This window comes from Falco naumanni, chromosome 14 (genome assembly GCF_017639655.2).
Source record: "Falco naumanni isolate bFalNau1 chromosome 14, bFalNau1.pat, whole genome shotgun sequence".
Classification (NCBI taxonomy): Eukaryota; Metazoa; Chordata; class Aves; order Falconiformes; family Falconidae; genus Falco; species Falco naumanni.
Genome location: NC_054067.1, coordinates 6,728,028 through 6,750,541, shown reverse-complemented (window position 1 = coordinate 6,750,541; position 22,514 = coordinate 6,728,028). Strand labels below are relative to the sequence as shown.

The following is a 22,514-nucleotide window of genomic DNA, read 5'->3' as shown; positions in this document are numbered from 1 at the left end:
GTTACACACTGAAGATTCCCCCAAAAAAGTTGTTTCCTAAGAAGTTCCCTAGATAGTGGCTACAGATTCTTTTGCTTCTAGAAAGTAAGTTCGTATACTCCACATACTTACAAATCTATCACTGCAAAAACTGACAACTGTTATCCAGGCACAATCATTTCTTTTTTTCCCCCTAAATGTATGGCTTCCTTTGCAAGCTACTCTTGAAATCATGCCTGGAACTGCATTTCAGCAGCATTCCAAATGAAGTGTAAATGCCACAAATACAAGAACTAGCCTATCATTTCATTCTATTGGTTCCACAACACTTTCTTCTGATCGTAGTTAAGAAGTATGCTCTGGGGGAAGGTGAGAATCATAAAAGGTTCAATTAGGGCCAAAAGCTAAGGTAACTTGCCTCTTACATAGATAGAGGTTCTGAGAAGTCAATGCAAACAATGCAGCTGCCATTATGTGATCAAACTATGGAATTTCTATCCTTGAACACTCCATACATGGTGAACTCCATACAATCTCAATGACGGCAACAGGGTAAATTACAAAAATTATAATCATATGTGACTACTTCAGGCAAAAATGACTTACCTATTACAGAAAACCTAGCAAGTGCATCCACATGTATATGTTATGTATAAAAGTAGATGTTTTATTATAATCATATGGGCATTTTTCAAAGGTATCAGTATACCTTTTTTATTCTTTGCTATTCATACAAACATTTCTAAATTCTGAAGTTCAATAAAAAGGTATCTGTGTTTATTGCATAAATACTGCCATGGGTGCAAATTCAGCTACTGCCATAAAATCCTAAGCAGTAGATTGAAAAAGCAATGCAAACCTCAGCATTCTTCAGGGGCTCCTGAACACTTTTATTTCTGTTGGAAATGCAGGTACAGAAGACATTTCATTGGCCTTTTATCATTAACATCAAAACACGTTGATCTTACATGCTAAAGTAACAATAGTTCTAGCACAATTCAAAGCCAAAAATGACATGGCTATAAAAGGGGGGGGCCTTCACTACAAAATGGAGGGTCTGGGGAGAACAGTGCTTCATGCAGGGAGCCTCTATGTTCTCTGTTCTCTACCCCACGACCTTTTTCTTCACGCACTGAATGCACACCATTACCACACCTGCACAACATTTTAAAACAGATGAACAAAAGAAAATAACAGAAAGCATGAATATCAAAGAGCGTTTCTCCAAGTAATCCCCCAAACACCCGTATTTGGAACTGTAGTGTTTTTTTGGTTAAAACAAAAAAAAGACAAGTGCATGAAGGCATCAAAATAACAGCATTCAAATACATATAGTTAGTACACAGGATGCCCTTGCCCAAACTAATACAGTAACATGAAATGGACAAACTGGTTAACAACCCCCTGAACAGATGCACTCCTGAAACGCAGCATAGTGAATCTGCCAAGTTAAGACTGCTTAAAACACATACACAGAAGGCCCTGAAGGGGAAAGCTCCTAGCACACCTGCATTGATCTGGGAAGCTGCAAACAGCCCCCTGAGTGCACAAAGGTTACCTCGCAGGATAAATAGGATCGACTAGCTGATCCTACCTTGCCTGAATGAAAGATTACAGCGCTAGTGCCCTCAGAAAAGGTATAAAGGTGGGAACGGGGGCCGAGACCTCTGCCAGAAAGGTCAACATCGCGGAGCCAGCGAAACAACGCTTCAGGCTCCGTGCTACCCCGGGGGGGCGGCTAAAGAGGAGCCCGACACCCGATAAATATGACTCGGAGGCAGAAAGGGGGCGCTCAGGGCGCGGGCAACGGGCGCCAGGAGAGCTAGGCCCAGCGACGGGGGACGAGCTTCGGCGGAGGGCGTCAGCCACCCCCGAGGAGGCCGAGCCGGATGGGAAGGCGGCCTGCGCCCCCCGCCCCACCAGGTTCCGTCCCCAAGCCCCAGCAGCAAGGACGCAGCCCCGAGCGGCGCCCTCCCCGCCCGCTCCCACCTCCCCGCCGCCCCCCCCCCCCAGCCTCCCTCGGCGGCGAAGCCCAAGTCCCTTCGTCCTGCCGCAGGCCGGCGGCCGGCGGCGCCCCATCGCCTTCCCACGCCGAGGCCCCGCACTCACAACTCGTTCTTGCCCCCTTTCTCCCAGTTCTTTATCCACTCGGCAGGGAGCAGCGCCGCCATCTTCCCCGTATGGCGCCGAGAGCCCGGATGGTGGAGCAACGAGCCCGGGTCAGAGGGGACGCACGGCCCGCAAGGAACCACGGGACGCGGGCGCGCCGTACCCTGGGAGACGGCGCGCGCCGCTCCACGGCGCCTGCGCGGCAGCCCCGCCCCGCGCCGCTCGGCCGCCGCCTGCGCTAAGTACGGGCCGCGGGGCGCGTCAGGCGGCCTCTGCCAGCGGCTCCGGGCAGCGTCCCCCGGCAGGGCAGCTGCGGGGGGAGCCCCGGTAACGGGCCGGGGCAGGCGGAGCGCGGAGCTGGCGGCACCGCCGCCTCTGCGCACGGCTGATTGCAGGCACCCTGCAAGGGCCCCAGCGGGCCGGGCCTGGGCGGCCTGGGTGGGTTAACGCGTGTGGTGCGTGTGTGACACCGCAAGTTACGTGACCGTTCCATCAGAAGAACGTAGACGTTACGAGCTGTTAAAAATGGTTCTGCTGCTTTTCGAATCTTGAGCTCACGATTCCAGCATCACCATTTTGAAAACGGCGAGAGTTTTAAAGGAAGCAGCCTCTGTAAATGGGAAAGCTCTGCCCTTGACCGAACCTGTGCCGGGCTTTGCATCGCTGTTCCCCGAATTCTGCCCCACCACTTTTGAAAACGGCAAGAGTTTTAGAAGAAGCAGCTTTTTCCAATGGGAAAAGCTCTGCTGTTGCCCAAAGCCATGCGGTGCTTTGCATCGCTGTTCCCCGAGTGCTGCGACGGCACCGTGTAATGGTTGGGGGGGGGGCCGGGGCACCAGCTGGCAGCGCGTGCGTGGCCTTTCCCGATCCACCACCCCTCTAATAAAGCAAAGCTGAAAATACAGAAAATCTTCCTGTGTAATAAGTTCGTCCTCCTAATTCACCATGACCCAAAGCAAGGCAGCGTGTAAGTAGCGTGTAGGCTCGTACGCATTTGTGAGCAGCTGCCGTGGGCCAGCGTTACTCTGACCAACTGGGAGCCAACACACCGAGCGAGTGTTTAAATAAAAGAATCTAAAAGCCCTAAACTAGTTGGTATGATTTTCAGAACGTTGTGTGCATGAAGCGCATGTGTCCCTCAGCTAGTCCTTCAGGGTGTTTGATTTGTTCTTCAAGTTCTGCGTAGCTGGAAAGCGCTAAGCAGAACAGTGCGTGGCGGAGCAGTGCACACACATGTTCCATGTTCTAAATGTCTGCAAGTGCAAAACCCTCAACCCTCACCGTTAAAAATGCAGAGACCCCTGTCTGTGGTGATGAACTACCTCAGCATCCCTTATGAACCACGTTGCAAGCTGAGGTCTTGTCTTTCAAGATAAAAAGCAGATTTTCTTTGTCTTTTGTCACAGCATTTTTGCCAATAAAATATCAAATTAGTTTTTCAGTTGCAATTTAGGTAATATTAAAAAAAATTCATTACACCCTCACAAGTTAATACCATTAGAATAAATGATGTTATTTATTAAATCAGGTAATTTGATTGCATTTAGTAAATTCAGTAAATTTGTTTAATAAAAATTGTTTTAAAATGGGTTTATGTAGCGTTACTATGAAAAGTTTAAACCACCTCTAATTATACGTTAATCTTTCTTGGACATTTTTAACATGGTCACACTAATGTAAGATCTCTGTGAGATAATTTTTTATGAAATAAGGTACAGTATTGAACCCTAAACCTGCAAGTACACATGTAATTGATTATATCACATTATTTATTCTAGTACAGCCTCCAATAGAAATTCAGAGTGTCAGTCATACGTTGTACACAGTACAGTGATACATGTGCTATGTTTGAAACTATCTTTTTGCAGATGGTACATCCTCTTGATTACGAATATAAACACTTAGGACAAACAACTCTGTAGGTGTTGTCTTCTGATTATCATTCCTAATACATGTGCCCCTTTTATTACATGTTATTCATCTCTGTAAGTCTCTCCCAGCTGCTCTTAATTTCCTTCAGTTGCTAATCAGGATGTATGAGTTAAGAAATACTTTGTTTGGCCAGGCAGCACGCGTTTTCAGTCTTTCCAGAAATTCCTCTTGCCTGTCAAGTCTTTCTTTCCTCAGCCTTCTCAGTCTTGTACATGCTCCCTTCTCTACTGAAGTGTAAATCATTTCACAAATATGAAACCGAAGAAAATTGAGAATTTGAAGTAAAATAATTAAAAAAAAAGATGAGGCCTAAGTGCACTTGTGCCCATTTCAGTGCTAGTGCTGTTGGGGTTTCTCTGCTGCAGGCTGTATTTTCCACGTTTAGCAGAAACATACATCTTGCAAGGGCTTTGGGTAAAAAGGTTGTTCTGCTTCAAAAATTGCCCCAATCAGAAAGTCTGTAGAATTTCAGCAAATCCGTATAACTGCTGACAGAGAGGGAACAGTGTTGTTTTAATTATTATTCATAGCCAGTCCCTGTGCAAGCTGTATAATGTACAGAATGCTGTTGTTCTGGATCTGTATGTACAACACCTACTATAAAGGGACCCATTACAGCCACTAAACTCTGCAGTAACACAAGTAATAAAGGAGACAGAATCTCTGCCTCCAGTACTTAGATTTTAAATAAGACACAAATACATTTCAAGCATATAATATGCAGTGTGATAAAAGATAAACTCAGTTTAACAGTGCCTAATATATTTATGAAGTGTTATTTTTAAAAGTTTTGTGGAAAAAATGTATTTAAAACGTGAATGATAAAAGGCACAGAACTGCAAGCCTAAGGAATAACATGAGAACGTATTACAGGGAAGTGCAATCGATGTATTTACAAGATAAGCCTAAGAGATGCATAAACAGAAAACAAGAAGCTAGCAAGAGGTATTAGGAACAAGGATTTATGTAGGTGCAGAGCTATGCAAGGTGTCATTGTGAACATGTGAAAGTCTGCCTTCATGATGAGGATGAAAAGACACTCATGGAGAAATACAGAAAAATAAACCCATCAAGTCATTGCAGGACCAAAAGGGCTTAGATCCCAAGTTTATGCAAGGAAACTAAACCACTTCTTTTGTGAAGTGTATCGGTAACAGACTGGAACAGGCTGAAGATAAAGGGAGTTATTACACTCAATGAAGAAATACATGTGACAGAAACAATTTGAAAATCTAATTGAGGATAGCCTAATAATACCTATCAAATCTCTGAGAAGCATGCCCTTTTGCTTGTTGTGTTTCTTACTAGAAGATCATCACTTCAATACAAAGGTCATTGGATTTGAGTTCTAAGTGTAGGAGAAGTCATTTCAGGTCAATATAGGAACTTCATGTTACTTTTTATTAATAAGACCAGGATGTTTGTGTCTTCATATGCTACTACAAACAACACAATGGCAGTGTCATAGCTATAAATTGCAAAACCAACTTTTAATTTGATTTTGTTATTCAACAATGGAACAAGCTAACAGAGACAAATTATTGTAAACTGAAGTATGGGCATACATAATTGAATTTTGGTTTAAAGTGGACAAGTTACTCAGTTGTAGAAAAGAGACAAATGTTCAGTGTTGCACCTTCTTGCAAAATATTGACTGTCTCTGCAAATGCTTAGATCCCTCAACTATCATTGGGAGTAATTTCACTAAAAATAGTCTACCTGGTCTCTTGTCCAGAGCTATGAACTTCTTTCTAAAGATCCTGTATGTTTTGGGTTTTTAATGTTGACTTTGTATGGTGCCAATACAGTGCAATGCCAATTTTGACTGTTTCAAAGTCTGTGGATTTTTGTAGCAAATGCCTTTGCTCTGAGTCTGTGTCAGCAGGAAAGCACCATGTAGCTGTAATAAAAAAAAGTTGTATTCTATAGCATTCACTTTTTAGATAGCAACAACAATAATTAATGGCATGAAAGCAGATATTCAAAGGTGGAAAAATGCAGTTGGGACCATAGAAAGATTTTGCAGAAGTAGGTCGGATGTCTGGCTTGCACGGCTTTCAGTGCACGTCTCAGAACTACCCAGTTTCCGCACGTCTCTTTCACAGGCACTCGCCTGCAGCATTGTACCTACAAATATGCCTGAATACGTGAAACTCTGAGTATACTCACTTAAAATATAATTAAAGTATGATACAGCTTTTAAAGGATGAGAGTTTTAAGTGGTTTCATGGTTTCTAAAGCTTCCCAAAGTGAATGTCACTGAAAAGAAATTTAGAAAACCTTTAAGTGTTGTAGATCCACCAATCAACAGTGACTCAGTAAAAGAGTATTTTGTTGTTGTAAGGGTTGGGCTATTAGTTAAATAGCTTATTATATACTTAAACAGTTAGGGAATAATTAGGCCTGGGATTAAAGTACAGCCAATTATTGTTAAACAATTTACCAAGTCAGCATTACTACATTTTCTGTATTGTCTATACGTTTCATTTATACTAAATGCTATAGTGAAATTGTGAATGGTACAACTTGCACAGTAAATGAAATGCACTAGCTGTGGGCACCGATAGTTGCAATTCTTTTGTGTGGTAGATAATTTTAAAGTTATTTACAATCCATTTAGATCCTGTTCTTATAAACACTTATGCTGGTGACTAATTTTACCTGCCAAGACTTGTACAAACTAGATATAAGTAAAGTTTTCCTCTTATATAAAGGTTTACAAAGTCATGTCCTAATATATTACATTTTATATGTGTAAATATATGGATTTGTAGCTCAGAATTATTTACACTTTTCAACCCATTGCAGTTCTCTCTTCCAAGTTATTCTTTTCAGGTTTTTAACAAAAATAATTAAAAATACTAAACAAGCATAGGTAATGAAACAGTTTTCTTATAAGTCCACATGAAGTGAAGTCTTTCCACAGAAATTATCATCAAATGAAGCACTATATATTTCCAATTTCATTTTTAGAACTACAGCATAACAAAAAAAAAGAATGAAAAGCATATATAAAAGTATAACTATGAATTAAATATACTTGAGTTTTAGAGATATATTTGTCCTAGACACAGTTTGCTTGCCATTTTTCCATTACCTTTACTGACACAGTTTAAGATAAATATAAAACAGACACAGGTTATAAAGGACCTAAATGAAGTTATTTAGCACTTGGCTGAAATGCATTTTAGATATCTTCTTGCAGACAGTTTAGCTATTAGACATTTCCTGTTAGCTATTATGTATTAAAATATCCATATTTATGTCAGCCATTTGTATTCTATAAATATGACTTCTACAGTCAAAGAATCATAGAATACCTTTCGGCCAAAAGGGACTTCTGGTGGCCACTGCTCCAAAGCCCTGCTTGAGGCAGGCCCTAAAAAGTTCAGTTCAGGTTGCTCAGCACCTTATCTCACAGCGCTGTGAATACTTTCAAGGATGTGGCTTCTCTGTCCCGGTGTTTGAACACTGAAGCATTTTTTCGTTGAGCAGACTTAAGTCAAGGAATTTTCCTTCCTGCAACCTGTGTCTGCCCTAAGAAGAGTCTGATTCCACAATGTTTCTATAGCACTATAGAAGGCATTTCGTGATAGGATTTATATAAAATATGCTCTACTTTGTAAAGATACATGATATATTACCTCTAAAACATAGAGACTCATATATTTTAATAAATTAACACAGGAAAAGCAAGTTATTTTGAAAGTAAGTATGTACCAGTTCCTCTTCAGATTAATATATTATTGACAGAGTAGTCTTCACTCCTAGACTACAAAACTTTATTTAGCTTTGTCTTATCCTTGCTTATGTGGTGGATATCTTTCTTAAAACTACCTGCTTTTGCTGAATTGTGGGGAATTCCTAGGTTAAAAAGTAAGATCTATCTCTTAGTCCTATAAAACAGCGTTTATAGTTTATGAGGCTTTTGTGTGCTAGTAGAAGTGTCACGGGCATCCTAAGATTCCTATAAAAGAGCCAGAGACCCTTGTTAAAAACTAGGATGGCTTTTTGTTTCCTTCTGTTATTTCTAGAAGTTGACACTTACCTTTCTAAATATTGGAATAAAAATAAAATCTTGAAAAAAAGGAAAAATTATGATGAGTGCAAAGGCATGATATGTCACACTGCAGCCTTAAGTCACCTACTGTCCTTCCTGCCTGAATAAAGAAGCAATCTGAGTGTTTTTTTCCTAACTACATTAAAGAAAATGCCTGTGTTAGGCACTGTGGTAACCGCTGGACAGCAGCAGGAAGGTATTTAGCTTCACAGCAAACACAAGGTTTTGAAGAGTGTAGTATATTATCCAACAAATACACAGCTAGGAAAAAATTCAGTGTTAATTTAATCTTATAAAAAGTATTTATTCTTGATTTTCTAAATAAATACTAGAGACACCAATTAGGAGAGCTGGAAATGTACAAAAGCAGAAGAAATAAAATGTCCAGCAGCTCATTTCCTCTGTATCTACCCACTCCATGAATTTGTGTGACAAGGCACAACTTTATTATGTGCTCTGAGGGGTAAACAACCCAGTCCTTTACTTTTCTTGCATAGACGTTTAAGAATGACTCTTTGGAATAAAATGTCCTTTATTACTTGGCTTTTATGTCATGTCCATGTAAGAATTAATTGGTCTAAATTCCTGATATTTTCTTTTACATCAGTCATTGTTTGGCAATTTTTCCTGTTCTTTTTCTGGGCACATTTCCTAAACTTGCACGCAGAAGAAAAAGGGTACAAAGAAGGCATGCTTCCACATTTTCCAGATTATTTCCATTTGGTAAATGCTGTTTAGAAAAGTAAGAATCTTAAACATTAGCTAATACCAGCTGTTTCTATTCAGCTGGACAACTGAAAGGAGAAACATTCTCAGATAGTGATTGTCAAACAGATCTTACAGCTTTGGGCGTTTTTTAATAGCTAAACTCAGTGTCACTTCATCATCCTGAGCTATAAAATGTACCAGATTTAATTAAAGATCAGTGGACGTGGAGTAGCATACGGTTAGGGAAAAGTTTGTTTGTTTTCAGCTCGCAGAAAGCAGGGTTGTTTCAGTAAGAGCCGATGCTTGTTTGTCTTTCTTACCCACTTCCCAACGCAGGCAAGAGCCAACTGTAGACTGAGGTTCCATTTCCAGACCCTGGTGGCCTGAAGTCTTCTGGTCAAGGTGCTGGAACAATTGCATTCTTCTCTTAACTTGTTGGTTCTGTGTATGTTCATGCACTTGATGGTGAAGAATGGAAGGTAGGAAGAGTAATCAAACTCTTCCACACAATGTTTGTGAAGAAGGGGCTTTGTCTGTTAAAAATGGTGCTGGGAGCAATGCGATCGGGGTAGCATTTGGCAGACAGCAGACCAGTTATTTGCTTAACGATATATTCACGCTACTTCAGTGTGTATTTCTTTCTGATCAGAGTGTATAGCTCTAAAGAGTGCTGTTTGGTTTGTTCTGACTAGCATGAAAAGGAAAGACAAGAAGACCCCCCCAAAACCTCTGGTTCAGGAGTGACTCTGCACAATGGAGAAATCTACAAATGCAGGAAAAAAAGACAATTGTTTCTTGAATCACAGTCTCACCAAATGGCAAAATGTTAGTGCAAAAGTGGAGACCTGCAAGTCATTTGCTGCTGGGATTTGTCTGAAGGGTGGAGACGAGCTGGTTTAAGGGACTTTGCTCCCAGCCTATGCTGGAACCATTGCATAGGCGATTCCCATTTGCCTGCTCTGAAGAATGAAGGCACACTTAAAACCTAATAAATTACTGAAGAAACATTTTGTCTTCTAGCACATACACCTTCCTAGCAAGTGCCTTATCAAGGTTAGTTATTGGAATCTCAAGATAATAGTATGTAAGGTGTGAAAACGTGGAAAAAACTAGGATTTTGGCATGTTTTGTAAGCTGAGCAGTGACAGTATCACTGGCAATGCAATTCAGAGTCTCACAACGATGCAGAAAGGCATAGTACAACTTGTAAAGCAGGTATTCCTGAACTCACAGCTCATCACCCACTTGTTTGTCAAACAGCTGGATATTCTTCAGGGTGGGCCTGGATCATTACGCCTCTTGGATTACGTACATCCCACAGAAAATGGTATTTGACTTAATGTACTCTGCTGACAAAATCCCTTTGCTAACTTCAGCCCATAATTAGCCTGCAGTCATGCATGCAAAGGGTCTGGTGTAACAGCTCCATGGCAGTGGCTGTCCAGCACTAGGAGAGCCAGGCAGCCCTTACTGGTGTCCAAGCAGCTCTGCAGCACGTGCTTACATTTGTGCTCCTGCTCCTCTCTTCTGAGGTGTGTCCAGAGAAGCTCCAGATGACCGGAGCATCTGCAGAGGGTTGGCTGGGTGCTGGTGATGCATGAAGCGAAGGGAGCCAAAGTTTGCAAACAACGTTCAACACTTATCAGTGGGTGGGCAGTAACTGCAGCTTGCTGGAGTCGATTGGTGTGGCTGTTACTGAAGTTCTCAGGCACTTACCCCATGGCGTATGTGAGAAAAAAGTTTGAACACCATAGGCAACTTGTGCTGGTTTATTGTGAGAGGCAAGGGTACTAATGCATTGAGAGAATATGGAAGTTCGAAGGTAAAACCCGAGTTTGATAAATAAAACTTTTATCATCATGGTCCACACCTTTGTTTGGGTTGGGTATCCCATGTGCCAGGTATGCTAAAGTGAAAGTGTTTCTGTGGCTAATGATAATCATGTAAGAGAAAACCTGCACCCCCACCTAAACATGGGGTTTACAGGCTATTAGGAGTCAAAAGAAGCTGTTTCTGAAACTGTCAGTCTTGATTCCTCATTCTTCATCCCAAACTGGAAAGCAGTCTGGTGGCCCAGTGTCCATTGTTCTCTGTTCTGATGTTGCTTCTCCTTCTGGTACTTTGATTCTGAGTGAAGTCCGAAGTCAGAATATACTTGATTAAATACACCTGCCTTTGACATGTGAATATCTCTTTTAACCTGCTACTTAAGCAGCAATGTAAAGCATTTAGGAACTACAGAAAAATTTGCCCAGCTAAGATTTGGGTGATCGTCTTGAGTTTCCCCCTTACATAATTCTCAGACATCATCAACACGATGCAGGGAAAATGAATGACCAAAGCGATGAGTTAAAAGGGACATGTTTGTTAACCATAGCATTCCCCTTCACTCCTCTCTGCCTCTTTTCTCCCATCAAGATAATGTGTGGAAGCCTCCAGGGAATAGGCCAACTCGGCATTTTTCTACTTATTGTATCACTGACTTACCTGGTACCTGCGTGCCAGCACTAATATTCTGGCACGAAGAAATTAAGGAGTAGAAAACCATGTACATGGTCATATGCCACATGTCGCCAAGTCCAAAGTCGCAGCTCTAGATAATTATTTCTTGCATTAATCAGTTCAAACAGAACTAAAATAAATCACCAGTTACATGTTTACCATTTTCCTCTTCCTTTGGCATTTATGTTTGCTTGCCTGCTTAGTGAGTTGTGAAAGAAAGTGAACACTGTGTCCCTCATTTGACACTACCTGCAAGTGAACTTAGGAGTAGTTTCAGCTAGCAGTATACCAAAACATCAAAAGAAGATTGAGTTTTTACATGCTTAAATACTAACTTTTCCACAGGGCATGTGTTACTGGGTTCAGTACTGCCACCATTATTTGATGCTTTTAATGTTAATGAGAAGGTATTTTATTGCATTGACTGATCAGCAACAGGTTTGGGACTTACTTACAGGGAAGTCTGTCCTGCATAAGACTTCATTGCTGAGATTGAAAAGGCTCATCCTGTTTTTTCAACTTTTCTTATGTCTGTGCTATGATGATACCTCAAATTATCTCTAACTTCCCTTTGGACTTTTCCACTACCTTCACTGGAATGTCATGAGAATGATGTTTATCAACTGCTTGCAATGAAAGGAAACAAAGAATGTGCTCTAGTAGTAGGTGCTGTGGATAAAGGGAATGGGCATCATACTCTTTTGGAAGACAGAATCATTTAATTTTTTGTGGACCAGCATACCAATGCAAGGCTTTCCTATTCCCATCAAACGACGGCATCTCTTCTTCCAATGGTAGCAAGAACTTAGGATATAATTCAAAGGAAAAACACAGATTTCAGGCATCTGTTGCTTATCAGTTATTTGATTTTCTATTGTCATATTAATGCGAAAATGTCCCTAGTTAGGGGACTGTTTTGTCATCTTTCTGCATTTGATTTTCTTTCTGTGCTGCACTCTAAAATTCCAGCTCTATATTGCATAGCTTTTTTCGCTCCGTGCATTAACATGATGGTAATGCTGCAATTAATGAGTCAATGAGATTAGTAGGAAATAAGAAATTACATTAATTTTTTTAGGGAATAAATCGATAAATACAGTTTCCCGTATGAACCTCTGTGACTTGTGACCCCTTACTGACTAAATAGTTTGTGTCAAAGAACAGTTCACTAAGTCAAATTTATATTTATCCATGTCAAGCAGCTTGGAACTGATTGAAATTTTTAACATGATTGTGTAACGATTCAAAGAGATTATACTTTTGGTACGATCTGATTTTTCAGTTTTATATGATTTGTTATATTTTTGAATCATAGAATCATAGAATAACTCTGTAGAAGAATGGCTGCAGAAGCGTGGCCTTAGAATCTCTGAAGATCTGCACAATCCAGGCCTGGTATTAGAATAGGCCTGTAATCAGAATTGTACTGAAGTTGCTGTGCTGAAGTTAACAAGAAAGGTAGCCTTGAGCTATTCTTGAATCCTGAGACCAAGTAATTATGTTGTGCCAACAGGCCGTGGCTGTAACAAGATACAGCTGCTGGGAAAGCAGGTGCAGGGCCAAGAAAGATAGGGACCGGTATGGGAAAATAGGGAGTAACAAACTACAAGGCTGAAGCACAGCAACACAATTAGCTACATGGATAGAATGCTTATTTTAGTCATGATAATTAGGGGTGTGAGAACCACGCGTGTTTAGAGACTACTAGCCAATTAAATTTCTGCTTTACAAATATGCATGTGTCTCGGTTCTATATAAGTAGTGTTAGAAACTAATAAAGTTGAGCAAGATGCATAACTCATATTGAGCGTCTTCTTGACTCTGGCAAACCCTTCTTCCAACAATTGGCGCCTGAACGACAGGAAAGCTGGTAATTGCTGGAAAAACTCTGCCTTTGCATTGCAATGGTGGGCTTTGCAAAATTGAGAGTTGCTATGAAGAGTTCGAGCAGGAAGACATCCGTAAGGAGTAAAGGCGTCTGAATCCGGCATTGACATTGTGCGCGGACCTGCACCGGTAAGACCATTTTTCCCTCGATGATGGAAAGGGAAGCGGCACTCACGCTATTAACTGATATTCTTGCTGAGTGAGAGGCTAGCATGAGCACGAAGAATCTCCATGAGCTCTGTAGGTGGGCGGCTGAAAACGGACACTTAAAAGACCCACAATTGCTGTTTAGTGTGACTGAGAGGCGAGAGGTCAGGGATTCCCTTTGCGATACGATCCTTAGCAGCAGCAAGTCAGCCAAGGACTTGGGGACTGCCTGCCGGGAGGTCATAACCCATTTACGATCCCTGGTTGCGGAGAAAAAAAATGGCTATGGCTGCCTCAGACCTCCTCGGTCGGGAAACCGAGTCACAGTCTACCCGATTATTTGGACTAGGCGCTCCGTCTGCAAAAGGCATAATTGTGCCCATTAAAAAATCTGCGACCAAGCTGTTAAACCCGACACCATCTCCGGAGGGTGCCGCTGCATCGGGTCTCTGCGCCGCCCTGACAGCTACCGAGAGCCGCCCCCCCTGTTAGATGAGGACGAGGGTACTACGGTGGGTCCGAGTGTGCCTCTGAATGAGAACGCGGAGTCTGATAAAGAAAATGAGCCCACCCCACCTGCACCTGCCCCGATCCCCCATCCCCAAACCAAGCCCTCCGACCGGCCCCTAAACCGCTTGCAGCAGCAATTGACTGAATGCCATCTGCCTACTGCTGGTCGTGATGTTCGGATCCTGACCCAGGAAGGTGTTATCCTCCACCCTGCCGCTCCCCAAAGCCGTTGGTCTGGGGTTGTAAGAGACGCTATATTGGAGGGAGAGTGGAAGCTGCTTCTGCTGTTGCATGTCCGGTGCGGACTACTGCTTTACCTGCTGGTTCAGCAGCCGCTGTGTGGAAACCTTTTGCTTGGAAATTTATGCAGCAGCTGCGACAAGCCGTTACACGATATGGATTACAATCTGAACCAGTCAAACACTTGCTGAATTATTTGTTTGACTCTGAAGTCTTGACACCCAGTGACTGTACTTCGCTAGCCAGATTGCTTCTTACACCAGCACAGTTCCCCGCACCCCGCCAGCGCGCCGTGCCGTGCCCCGCAGCTCCCCCCCTCGCCCGCCCACCCAGCGCCACGGATCCCCCCAGCTGCTGGCGAAAAGGGGAGTCCAGAGTTCGGTGTGGAGCTGAAGATCGCACCCCTGCTGGTGGTAAGACCGCGTAGAGTAAATCATGGCAGGACTCTACGCTAAATTCCTCTCTGTGAGGGAGGAAGGGGGGCACTACGGAAGGCTGCGACGAGTAAATCGCGGCAGGGCTTCTCTGTGCTGATACCCTTTCTGTGAAAGGGGAGAGCTCTGAGAAGACCATGATGGAGTTAGACGTGGCAATTAAGCTGTTAACTGGCATCCTCCTTAAGAGAGGGGAGGGCGTTAAAGAGACAGAAGTGGAGACCTTCGTTCACTGGGCACGAAAAAAGAATAAGATCCCTGAGCCCGCGTTATTTTTTAGTATTGCGGAATGGAGAGAAGTGGGAAATTGCCTCTGGGGTGGCGGTCGATAGTTAACACTCTGGAAATTATGAAAGCGGGAAAAAAAAAAAAAAAAAAAGTAGCGGTGGCAGCCATAGAAGCGTTGGGGAGAGATGTGGTAGAAAAGCCGGTGGAGCAGAAGGGTGATTCACCTAAGCCTTCTCTCTTGGTTACACTTTTCGGAGTTGGACACACTTGTCCTATGAAGGGTATGTCTGCCCCTGCGTGTTCAACAGTGCCGGAGCTTTTAGATAAGACAGTGGACAAACCAAAAGTTCCTCCTCATCCTGAAACATCATCGGACGGGTCTGAGGAGGAAGGCGGGGAGAAACCTTGTGATAACAATACAGAGAAATCCTTACAGGTGGTAATAGATAAACTAAGAAACCTGGTAAAGCGAGTTGGAATGAACCTGCCTACTACTTCAATACCTGTAATTCCTCCAGTTAGCCCAACTACCCCTCCGATGCTGAACTCGAGAAAAGATCCAATTCTACAGCATTGGTCTGGTGTTATTTGTGATGCTGTTTTGGAGGGTGATTGGGAGGTGACCAGCTCGTTAGCTTGTCCAGTACTGATTAATAATCGTGATGCACATAACTGGGACATGATTTATGGAAGGTTAATGATCAGATTTTAGTGATGGGAGTGTTGCAACCTGCTCTTCCACCTTTTATGATGATCCCACAGATTTGGCAAATTGTTGTGATAGACTTGAAAGACTGTTCTGTCTTTTTCACAATTCCCTTACACCCTGATGACACACAAAGAGACTCACTAACGATGATTTGCAACCGTTCCGATCCTGGTTGCGTGACACCGAAGCCAACAGTCCTCAAACTTGCTCACCAGAACAGCGGCTGCCCTGAAAGTTGTATCCCGCAAGATTCCGACTGGCTGGTGTGGTCACCGAATGGCAAATCATCCGTTATCTTTTTTGGTTTGTAATGTTGCCACTTCACCTTTTGCCCTTATTTTGCAATGGCAAAAGAAAAAGGGGGGAAATATGGCAATTAATTTGGAGTGGTTGTTTTTGCCATTGCAACCCAGACATCGTATTTTAAGTCACCCTGAAGCAGTAGCGGCCTTGGTGAGAAAAGGAAGAGACAAGATTGTTGAAACTGATGGGACTGAACCAGCAGATATCAGTATTCCAGTCCGTGGCGATGATTATGAATGGCTTCTGAGACATTCAACAGCCATACAGGAAGCCTTGATGGGTTATACAGGTGTTGTACACAACAACCGGCCAAAAGGACCTCTCTGGAAGATGTTAGAACATTATCAGTGGATTGCGAGACTGTTACGCTCAAAAAGACCAGCTGAAGGGCCAACGGTGTTTATAGATGCAGGACGAAAGATGAAGAAGGCTGCGTGTGTTTGGCAATCCGATAATCAGTGGCAGAAACAAGTGATCACCGGTGACCCACGGGACAACCTTCAAACCTTAGAACTGAAAGCAGTTGTTGAAAGGGCAAACTGTACCCTGAAGGATTATCTTCAGAGACAGAAAGAATTGCAGGACATAGACGTAACTAAACGGTTGACTAAGGTGTTGTTTACCTTAAACTATCTCTCCCTTACGGAGGATAGAGAGGGACCACCTGTTGTTATACATCACCAAACAGCACGAGGGAACCAAGCAACTACAGTTCCTGGTTTGAATGTTCTGTATAAAAATATGGCTTCAGGTGTATGGGAAGGACCTAATCCGGTGTTATTTATCGGTAGAGGTTATTTTTGTATCTCCACAGATAAAGGACCTATATGGGTCCCTAGCAAGTTTGTGTGACCTGTATGTCAAGATCAGAAGACAGAAGAGAAGACTCAGAGCGAGCAGATGGAATAAACTGTCTATGTTGCAATGGATGTAACCCGTGGGTATTGTGCTGATGTATGCTATGGGGGGTAAAACGGTTCTGTAAGCCAAAGCTTAAACGTAAATGGTGTAAAGAGTGTTTGTGTTTGGTTAATAACTGGGCATGAAACAAGAGAAAGCATACGACTAGCGTAATACTACGCTGATTGAAGACAGTATACATCATCAGAATCTGTGAAAGTACAGATTTATGGGGTGGTATAAAAAAAAAAAAAAGGTGGAAATTGTAGGACTAAACATGTTTAAGTGTTGGACTTGGTTTACGGTCTTGATGAATTTTTTACCCATTGGCCAAAGTATTTTTGACATCTTGCCTAGAACAAACATATGGGTGACATGGGCAAATATCACAGGGGTAGCAGACTTTTGTTTGAGTTTGCAGCAACCAGACAACCCCTTTAGAACTTGTTTAATTGGTATTCCCCTGCAAGAGAATGAAACAAATTTTGATGTTTTTTTTAAATGTTAAAACAGTGGATCTGACTTCCAATCAGAATGGTACATGTATGAGTCCGAATGGGCAATTTGTTTGGCCTTCTATGCGTAATGCAGCATGGCAGAAAACGGTTATTGAGAATTTGAATCGACCATATAATTTGCCATTGCAGGAGTTAGACCTATTAGGTAGCATTGCGCCCGTTAAATATGTTAACGTGACTGCAATGGGAATGCCAGAATGCGAGGACACGGTAGCACCACTTCAACCTCTAAATGGCACTAGAGTAATTTGGTTTGGTGAACCGTGGCAATTGTGGCTAGCAGGACAAGGTGAATGGGAGTTTGATACAAGGTTTCAAAATTTAACCGGTTCACCTAATTGGGGTGAACTGAAAGCTGGAGGCTTACATGAAAATGTATCAGGGGGCTCTCAGTTGCCACAGGGAGTCTTTTTGAGATGTGGAGATAGAGCATGGCCAGGGATTCCTTTGAATCCTGTCGGTGGACCATGTTATTTAGGGCGTTTAACTTTGTTTGCTCCACATATGAAAGACTTACTGAAAATGACTCCACAATTTCATAGATCACGGAGGGCACTGCGCACCTTTGATGAAACATGTAATGACCAAGTCGATCTGCAGTCTGTAACAGCAAATGTCCTAGCCTCCATATTTATGCCAGGAGCGATTACTGCATTAAACGCTAAGAATATATCTGAAGGTTAGAGTGTTGGGGAGAGAAGCAATTTAATCTTACATCACAGATTTTAAATTCGTTATCGCTTGACATAGATAGTGTTAGGCATGCTACATTACAAAATAGAGCTGCAGTAGATTTTTTGTTATTAGCACACGGACACGGTTGTGAGGATTTTGAAGGGATGTGTTGTGTGAACCTTTCCGATCATTCCATATCTATCCACAAGAAGTTGTCACAACTGCAGGGAAACATGAAGCATATTCTTGTTGATGATAATCCCTTTGATGAATGGTTGAGAGGATTGGGCATAACAGGTTGGTTAAAGACGTTATTGATGGAAGGAATACGCTTTGTTATAATCATTATTGTAATGCTTTTAGTTTTTAGCTGTGTTTTTTCTTGTTTAAAGAGAGTAGTTTTTAACATAACCAATCAGGCCTGGCTTGTGCAAAAGAAAAAGGGGGAATTGTAGAAGAATGGCTGCAGAAGCATGGCCTTAGAATCTCTGAAGATCTGCACAATCCAGGCCTGGTATTAGAATAGGCCTGTAATCAGAATTGTACTGAAGTTGCTGTGCTGAAGTTAACAAGAAAGGTAGCCTTGAGCTATTCTTGAATCCTGAGACCAAGTAATTATGTTGTGCCAACAGGCCGTGGCTGTAACAAGATACAGCTGCTGGGAAAGCAGGTGCAGGGCCAAGAAAGATAGGGACCGGTATGGGAAAATAGGGAGTAACAAACTACAAGGCTGAGGCACAGCAACACAATTAGCTACATGGATAGAATGCTTATTTTAGTCATGATAATTAGGGGTGTGAGAACCACGCGTGTTTAGAGACTACTAACCAATTATATTTCTGCTTTACAAATATGCATGTGTCTCGGTTCTATATAAGTAGTGTTAGAAACTAATAAAGTTGAGCAAGATGCATAACTCATATTGAGTGTCTTCTTGACTCCGGCGAACCCTTCTTCCGACATAACTCAAGTTGAAAAGGATCTCAGGAGACAATCTAACACAGCCTCCTGCATGGCCAGTCATGAGGTCAGATCAGGTTGCCAGGGCTTTATCCAGTGTGGTCCTGAAGCCCTCCAGGGACGGGGACTGCTTGACTGTCCTCATGGTCGAAAAGCTTTTGTTTATACCCACTCAGAACCTCTTGTTTCCATGTACACACTTTGTCTTTTGCCCTTCCACCACTATACACCACTGTGAAGAGCCTGCCTCCATCCTCTTGGTAGCCCACTTATTAGTACAGGAAAGTTGCTGTTAGGTCCCCCGGAGTTGTATCTTCTTCAGGCTGAGTAAGTCCTCCCTCTTCCTTTGGCCATCCTGGTGGTCCAGGAATGCTGACCTTGCCCCAGTTGAGCAGGGCTTTTCTTGTACTGGGATTTTTAAAACTGGATGCAGTATTCTGGATGTGGTCGAATGACCCCCCTCAATCAGCAGGTGCTGTGCTCCTGTCCATGCCGCCCACCACGCTGCTGGCTGCCCTTGCTGCCAGGGCACACTGCTGGGTCATAGCTACCAAGATCCCCAGGTCCTTTTTCACAGAGCTGCTCCCCAGGCAGGTGGTACCCAGTGGTTATCATTGCAAGAAGTTATTCCTTTCTAGATGCAGGAGTTTGCATTTTTCCTTGGTGAATTTCATGAATTCGATTAAAATTCTCTGCATTACTCCAAAATATATATTCAAAAATTTGGAACAGTAATAAAAAAAAAAATTATTTGTGTAATTGTAATAGAAATTGTAGTAGAAGGTACATTAAGTTAATCTTGAAAATGTTACCCCTGGAAGGATGTTAAAAGATCATCTTTGCATGAAACAATTTGAAACATTTGGAAATTGTCCAATTGGAAAATTGTTCAAGCTATGAAATATTCATGTTTCACCAAAAAAAAAAAAAAAAAAACCCAACCAAAAAACCCAAAACACCCCAAAACAACCCCCCTAAACCACCCAAGCAGCAGGATATTGAAATCTCTCTCACTTAGCAGAAAGCCCCCCCATACCCACTACTGGGCTTCCCTTAGCCAGACACAGGCAGCGGCTGGAAGCTCCCCTTATGCCTCCAAGTACTGCCCCTTCATTAAGCAAACGTGTCTTTTCAAACGAGCTGCAGCCAAACTTGGCCTTTCCAGACACTTCAGATTCCTAACGTGAGTTGTGCTTACTTTTGTAAATGATATTTTTAATGAAGAACAGCAGTTTAAATCAACTCTGTGTAATAATGTATAAGGGAAGTTACTTCACAGAGTAGAAGAAATGAGTATGACTCCAGTGTGCTGTGTGGTGCTGAGCTGGGGAGAAGGTGTGAACTATCACCCTGTGTGTGATATAGCACTTACTTTTTAAGCTAATGGGCTTGTTTCCTTCCTTATTCATGGCATAAATTACATGAGCTGAAAAAAATACAATACAGCACATCATGCAGGGACACAGCACCACAGAAACCATGCTGTGCAAATGCATGTGTACACTTTACACAGTAAGATGATTTTCCATATCCATTGGTTATAATTTAATGAAGCATATACATCGGATTGAGAGAGGCATTTCTTTATCTTACGAAAGGTTCTTTTCATCTCTGTAAAATTTCAGGTTGTTTTTTTATTTCCAGCTTATCTGAGAATAAAATACAAGACTAAGACAAAGATTCTTAAAATATAGAGTTGCTCTGGGGTCAGTTAAGGTCCGTAACGTAGTGGCTACAAGTCCTTCCACAAGGGAGCAGACAGGAAAGCTTAGTGGGGCACACCTGCATGGAGACAGTAAACTAATTTTTTTGTTTCTTTGAATACAGACCACTCAACAAATTTTAGTAACAATTTGTTCATTCTGTTTCAAATGCAAGAGGGACTTACAGCAAATAAAACATTTGTCTACATCCACTTTGTGTTGACAAAGATATTGCTTGACATTTTCTTCAAAGTTTAATTACTTTCTGTAGCTCAGGTACTACCATTGTACAATTCTATCTGCAATCAAAGTACCTTGAAGTAATATAATTAGTTTTAATGCTGTTGGGTCACCAAAGGCATTGTGTTGGCTCCACAGTATGACTGTACTTTTTGGCTTACAGTTCCACTGACTGATTCAGAACTTTAATCAAGCTGAACTTTAAGTCACTTACACTCAGAAGAAGCCAAAAAACTAGCTTGCTTAGAAAATAAATGTTTTATGAGAATTTCTGCCTTTGTTGCTGATGTGTGTTTTTCTGTTATGTTTTCTTGTCTTCTAATTCTTCAAGGTACTGGTGCTAGAACTTTTTGGATTTGTTTTACTGAAGTTTTTGATTCAGACACCCTGTAAGTGGGTCACTTTAAAAACACCTGTGACCTCTAAACCCAATCTGCTTCATTTGGAAAAGTATCAAAACCTCAACAGAGCAATGGCCTTTGTGAAAACCATTGCTAATGAATGTATTAATAATGTGGTATGGCAAGGATTTGTAAGATTAAATATTTATGTTCACATTGCATTGCGGTGTTAAGGTACAAACCTCTTACTGTATCATATTATGCCAAGGATCCTTAAATAATAATCTTGCTTTGGACTGTTGTGAAATGAGTTTAGATTGATGTGACTTTTACTACTTCAATCGAGCCATTTCTCAGGTAGTGAAACATGTAAAGTTGTCATCTTGGCATTTTTAGGCAACCAGATTCTGTCTGGCTCACACAAATATTGCCTATAATACTCAAGCCTTTCACATTTATTTTTTTTCTCATAAGGACACAGAGAATACAAATGAAATATATATATGAAATACAAAGGAAAATGTTATGTGCAGACATTACAGAAGAGACATTAAGATGTAGACTATTTATTTGAGAGACATGTTTTAAAATTTCAGTCAGTTGTGTGTCTAAAGTGACATGTTTCCATAGCGCATTTCTTGAGGCCTTCTCTATTCACATTAAAGGACATCTCTGAAATACTTAAAACAATATTTTTATAGTATTTCTGTGAAAAACAGTCTGCATTTTCAGTATAGTTCTCTTGTTTATAAATGCCTTCATTTCTTGTTTTTACTCTGTACAGATACCCTGAGAAATTGGCCCAAGCATTACCAGTGAGGGACTGGAAAAGTTTTCTCATGAAGGAGTAAGAACCATAGTAACCTTACCAGATGCCAGAAGTATGGAAATATGTCTAAGGATACAATTACTTTTAAAAGCCACTGTAAAAAAATATTTATTTATTTATTCTAGAACAACAAGTGTAAGTATTAGAGCTACAAGACTTAAGCTAGATTGTAAACTGATTACTTTTCCCAAAGTTAGTCATGGGTGTAATCACATCTTTGAAGTATCAGATGACAAAAGGTTTATAGCACTGCAGTCAAATTGTTGTTTTCCTTAAGAGAAGTATTAACAAGAACCTCTCTGTAGTAATAGCTTTTCATTATCTATATATTATATTCATGTGATATATATAGTTTTTCATTAATCTCAATATATTTCAACAGCCTCAGACCTCTTGAACTATTTTTCCCTTTAGTTCAGGGAAATTTTTTGTTTATTTCTTATAGGCTGAGCATCACCATTGGGCCGCATCAGGAAACGTTACATTTTAGGCTGTGGGTCATTCTTTCTTAAATGAAGAGCAAGTGTCCAAGTGATCCTGCTTTAGCAGGGGGTTGGACTGGATGGTCTCCAGAGGTCCTTTCCCACTCCAACCGTTCTG

At 41.7% G+C, this 22,514-nt stretch overlaps 1 protein-coding gene across 2 annotated transcripts in view; it reads right to left on the bottom strand.

Moving 5' to 3' along the window:
* The window catches only part of THOC2 (THO complex 2), a 55,437-nt gene extending 53,205 nt beyond the window's left edge, over positions 1-2,232 (bottom strand). The window contains exon 1 of one of the 2 annotated variants that reach the window (XR_005831033.1): positions 2,089-2,232. Coding sequence is in view for 1 of the 2 variants with exons in the window: in XM_040614852.1 (XP_040470786.1) it covers positions 2,089-2,150 (62 nt within the window). In the remaining variant the exon portion in view is untranslated. The remainder of the gene's footprint in view (positions 1-2,088) is intronic. The other variant, XM_040614852.1, reaches the window with a different exon arrangement.
* Positions 2,233-22,514: the final 20,282 nt, after the last annotated feature.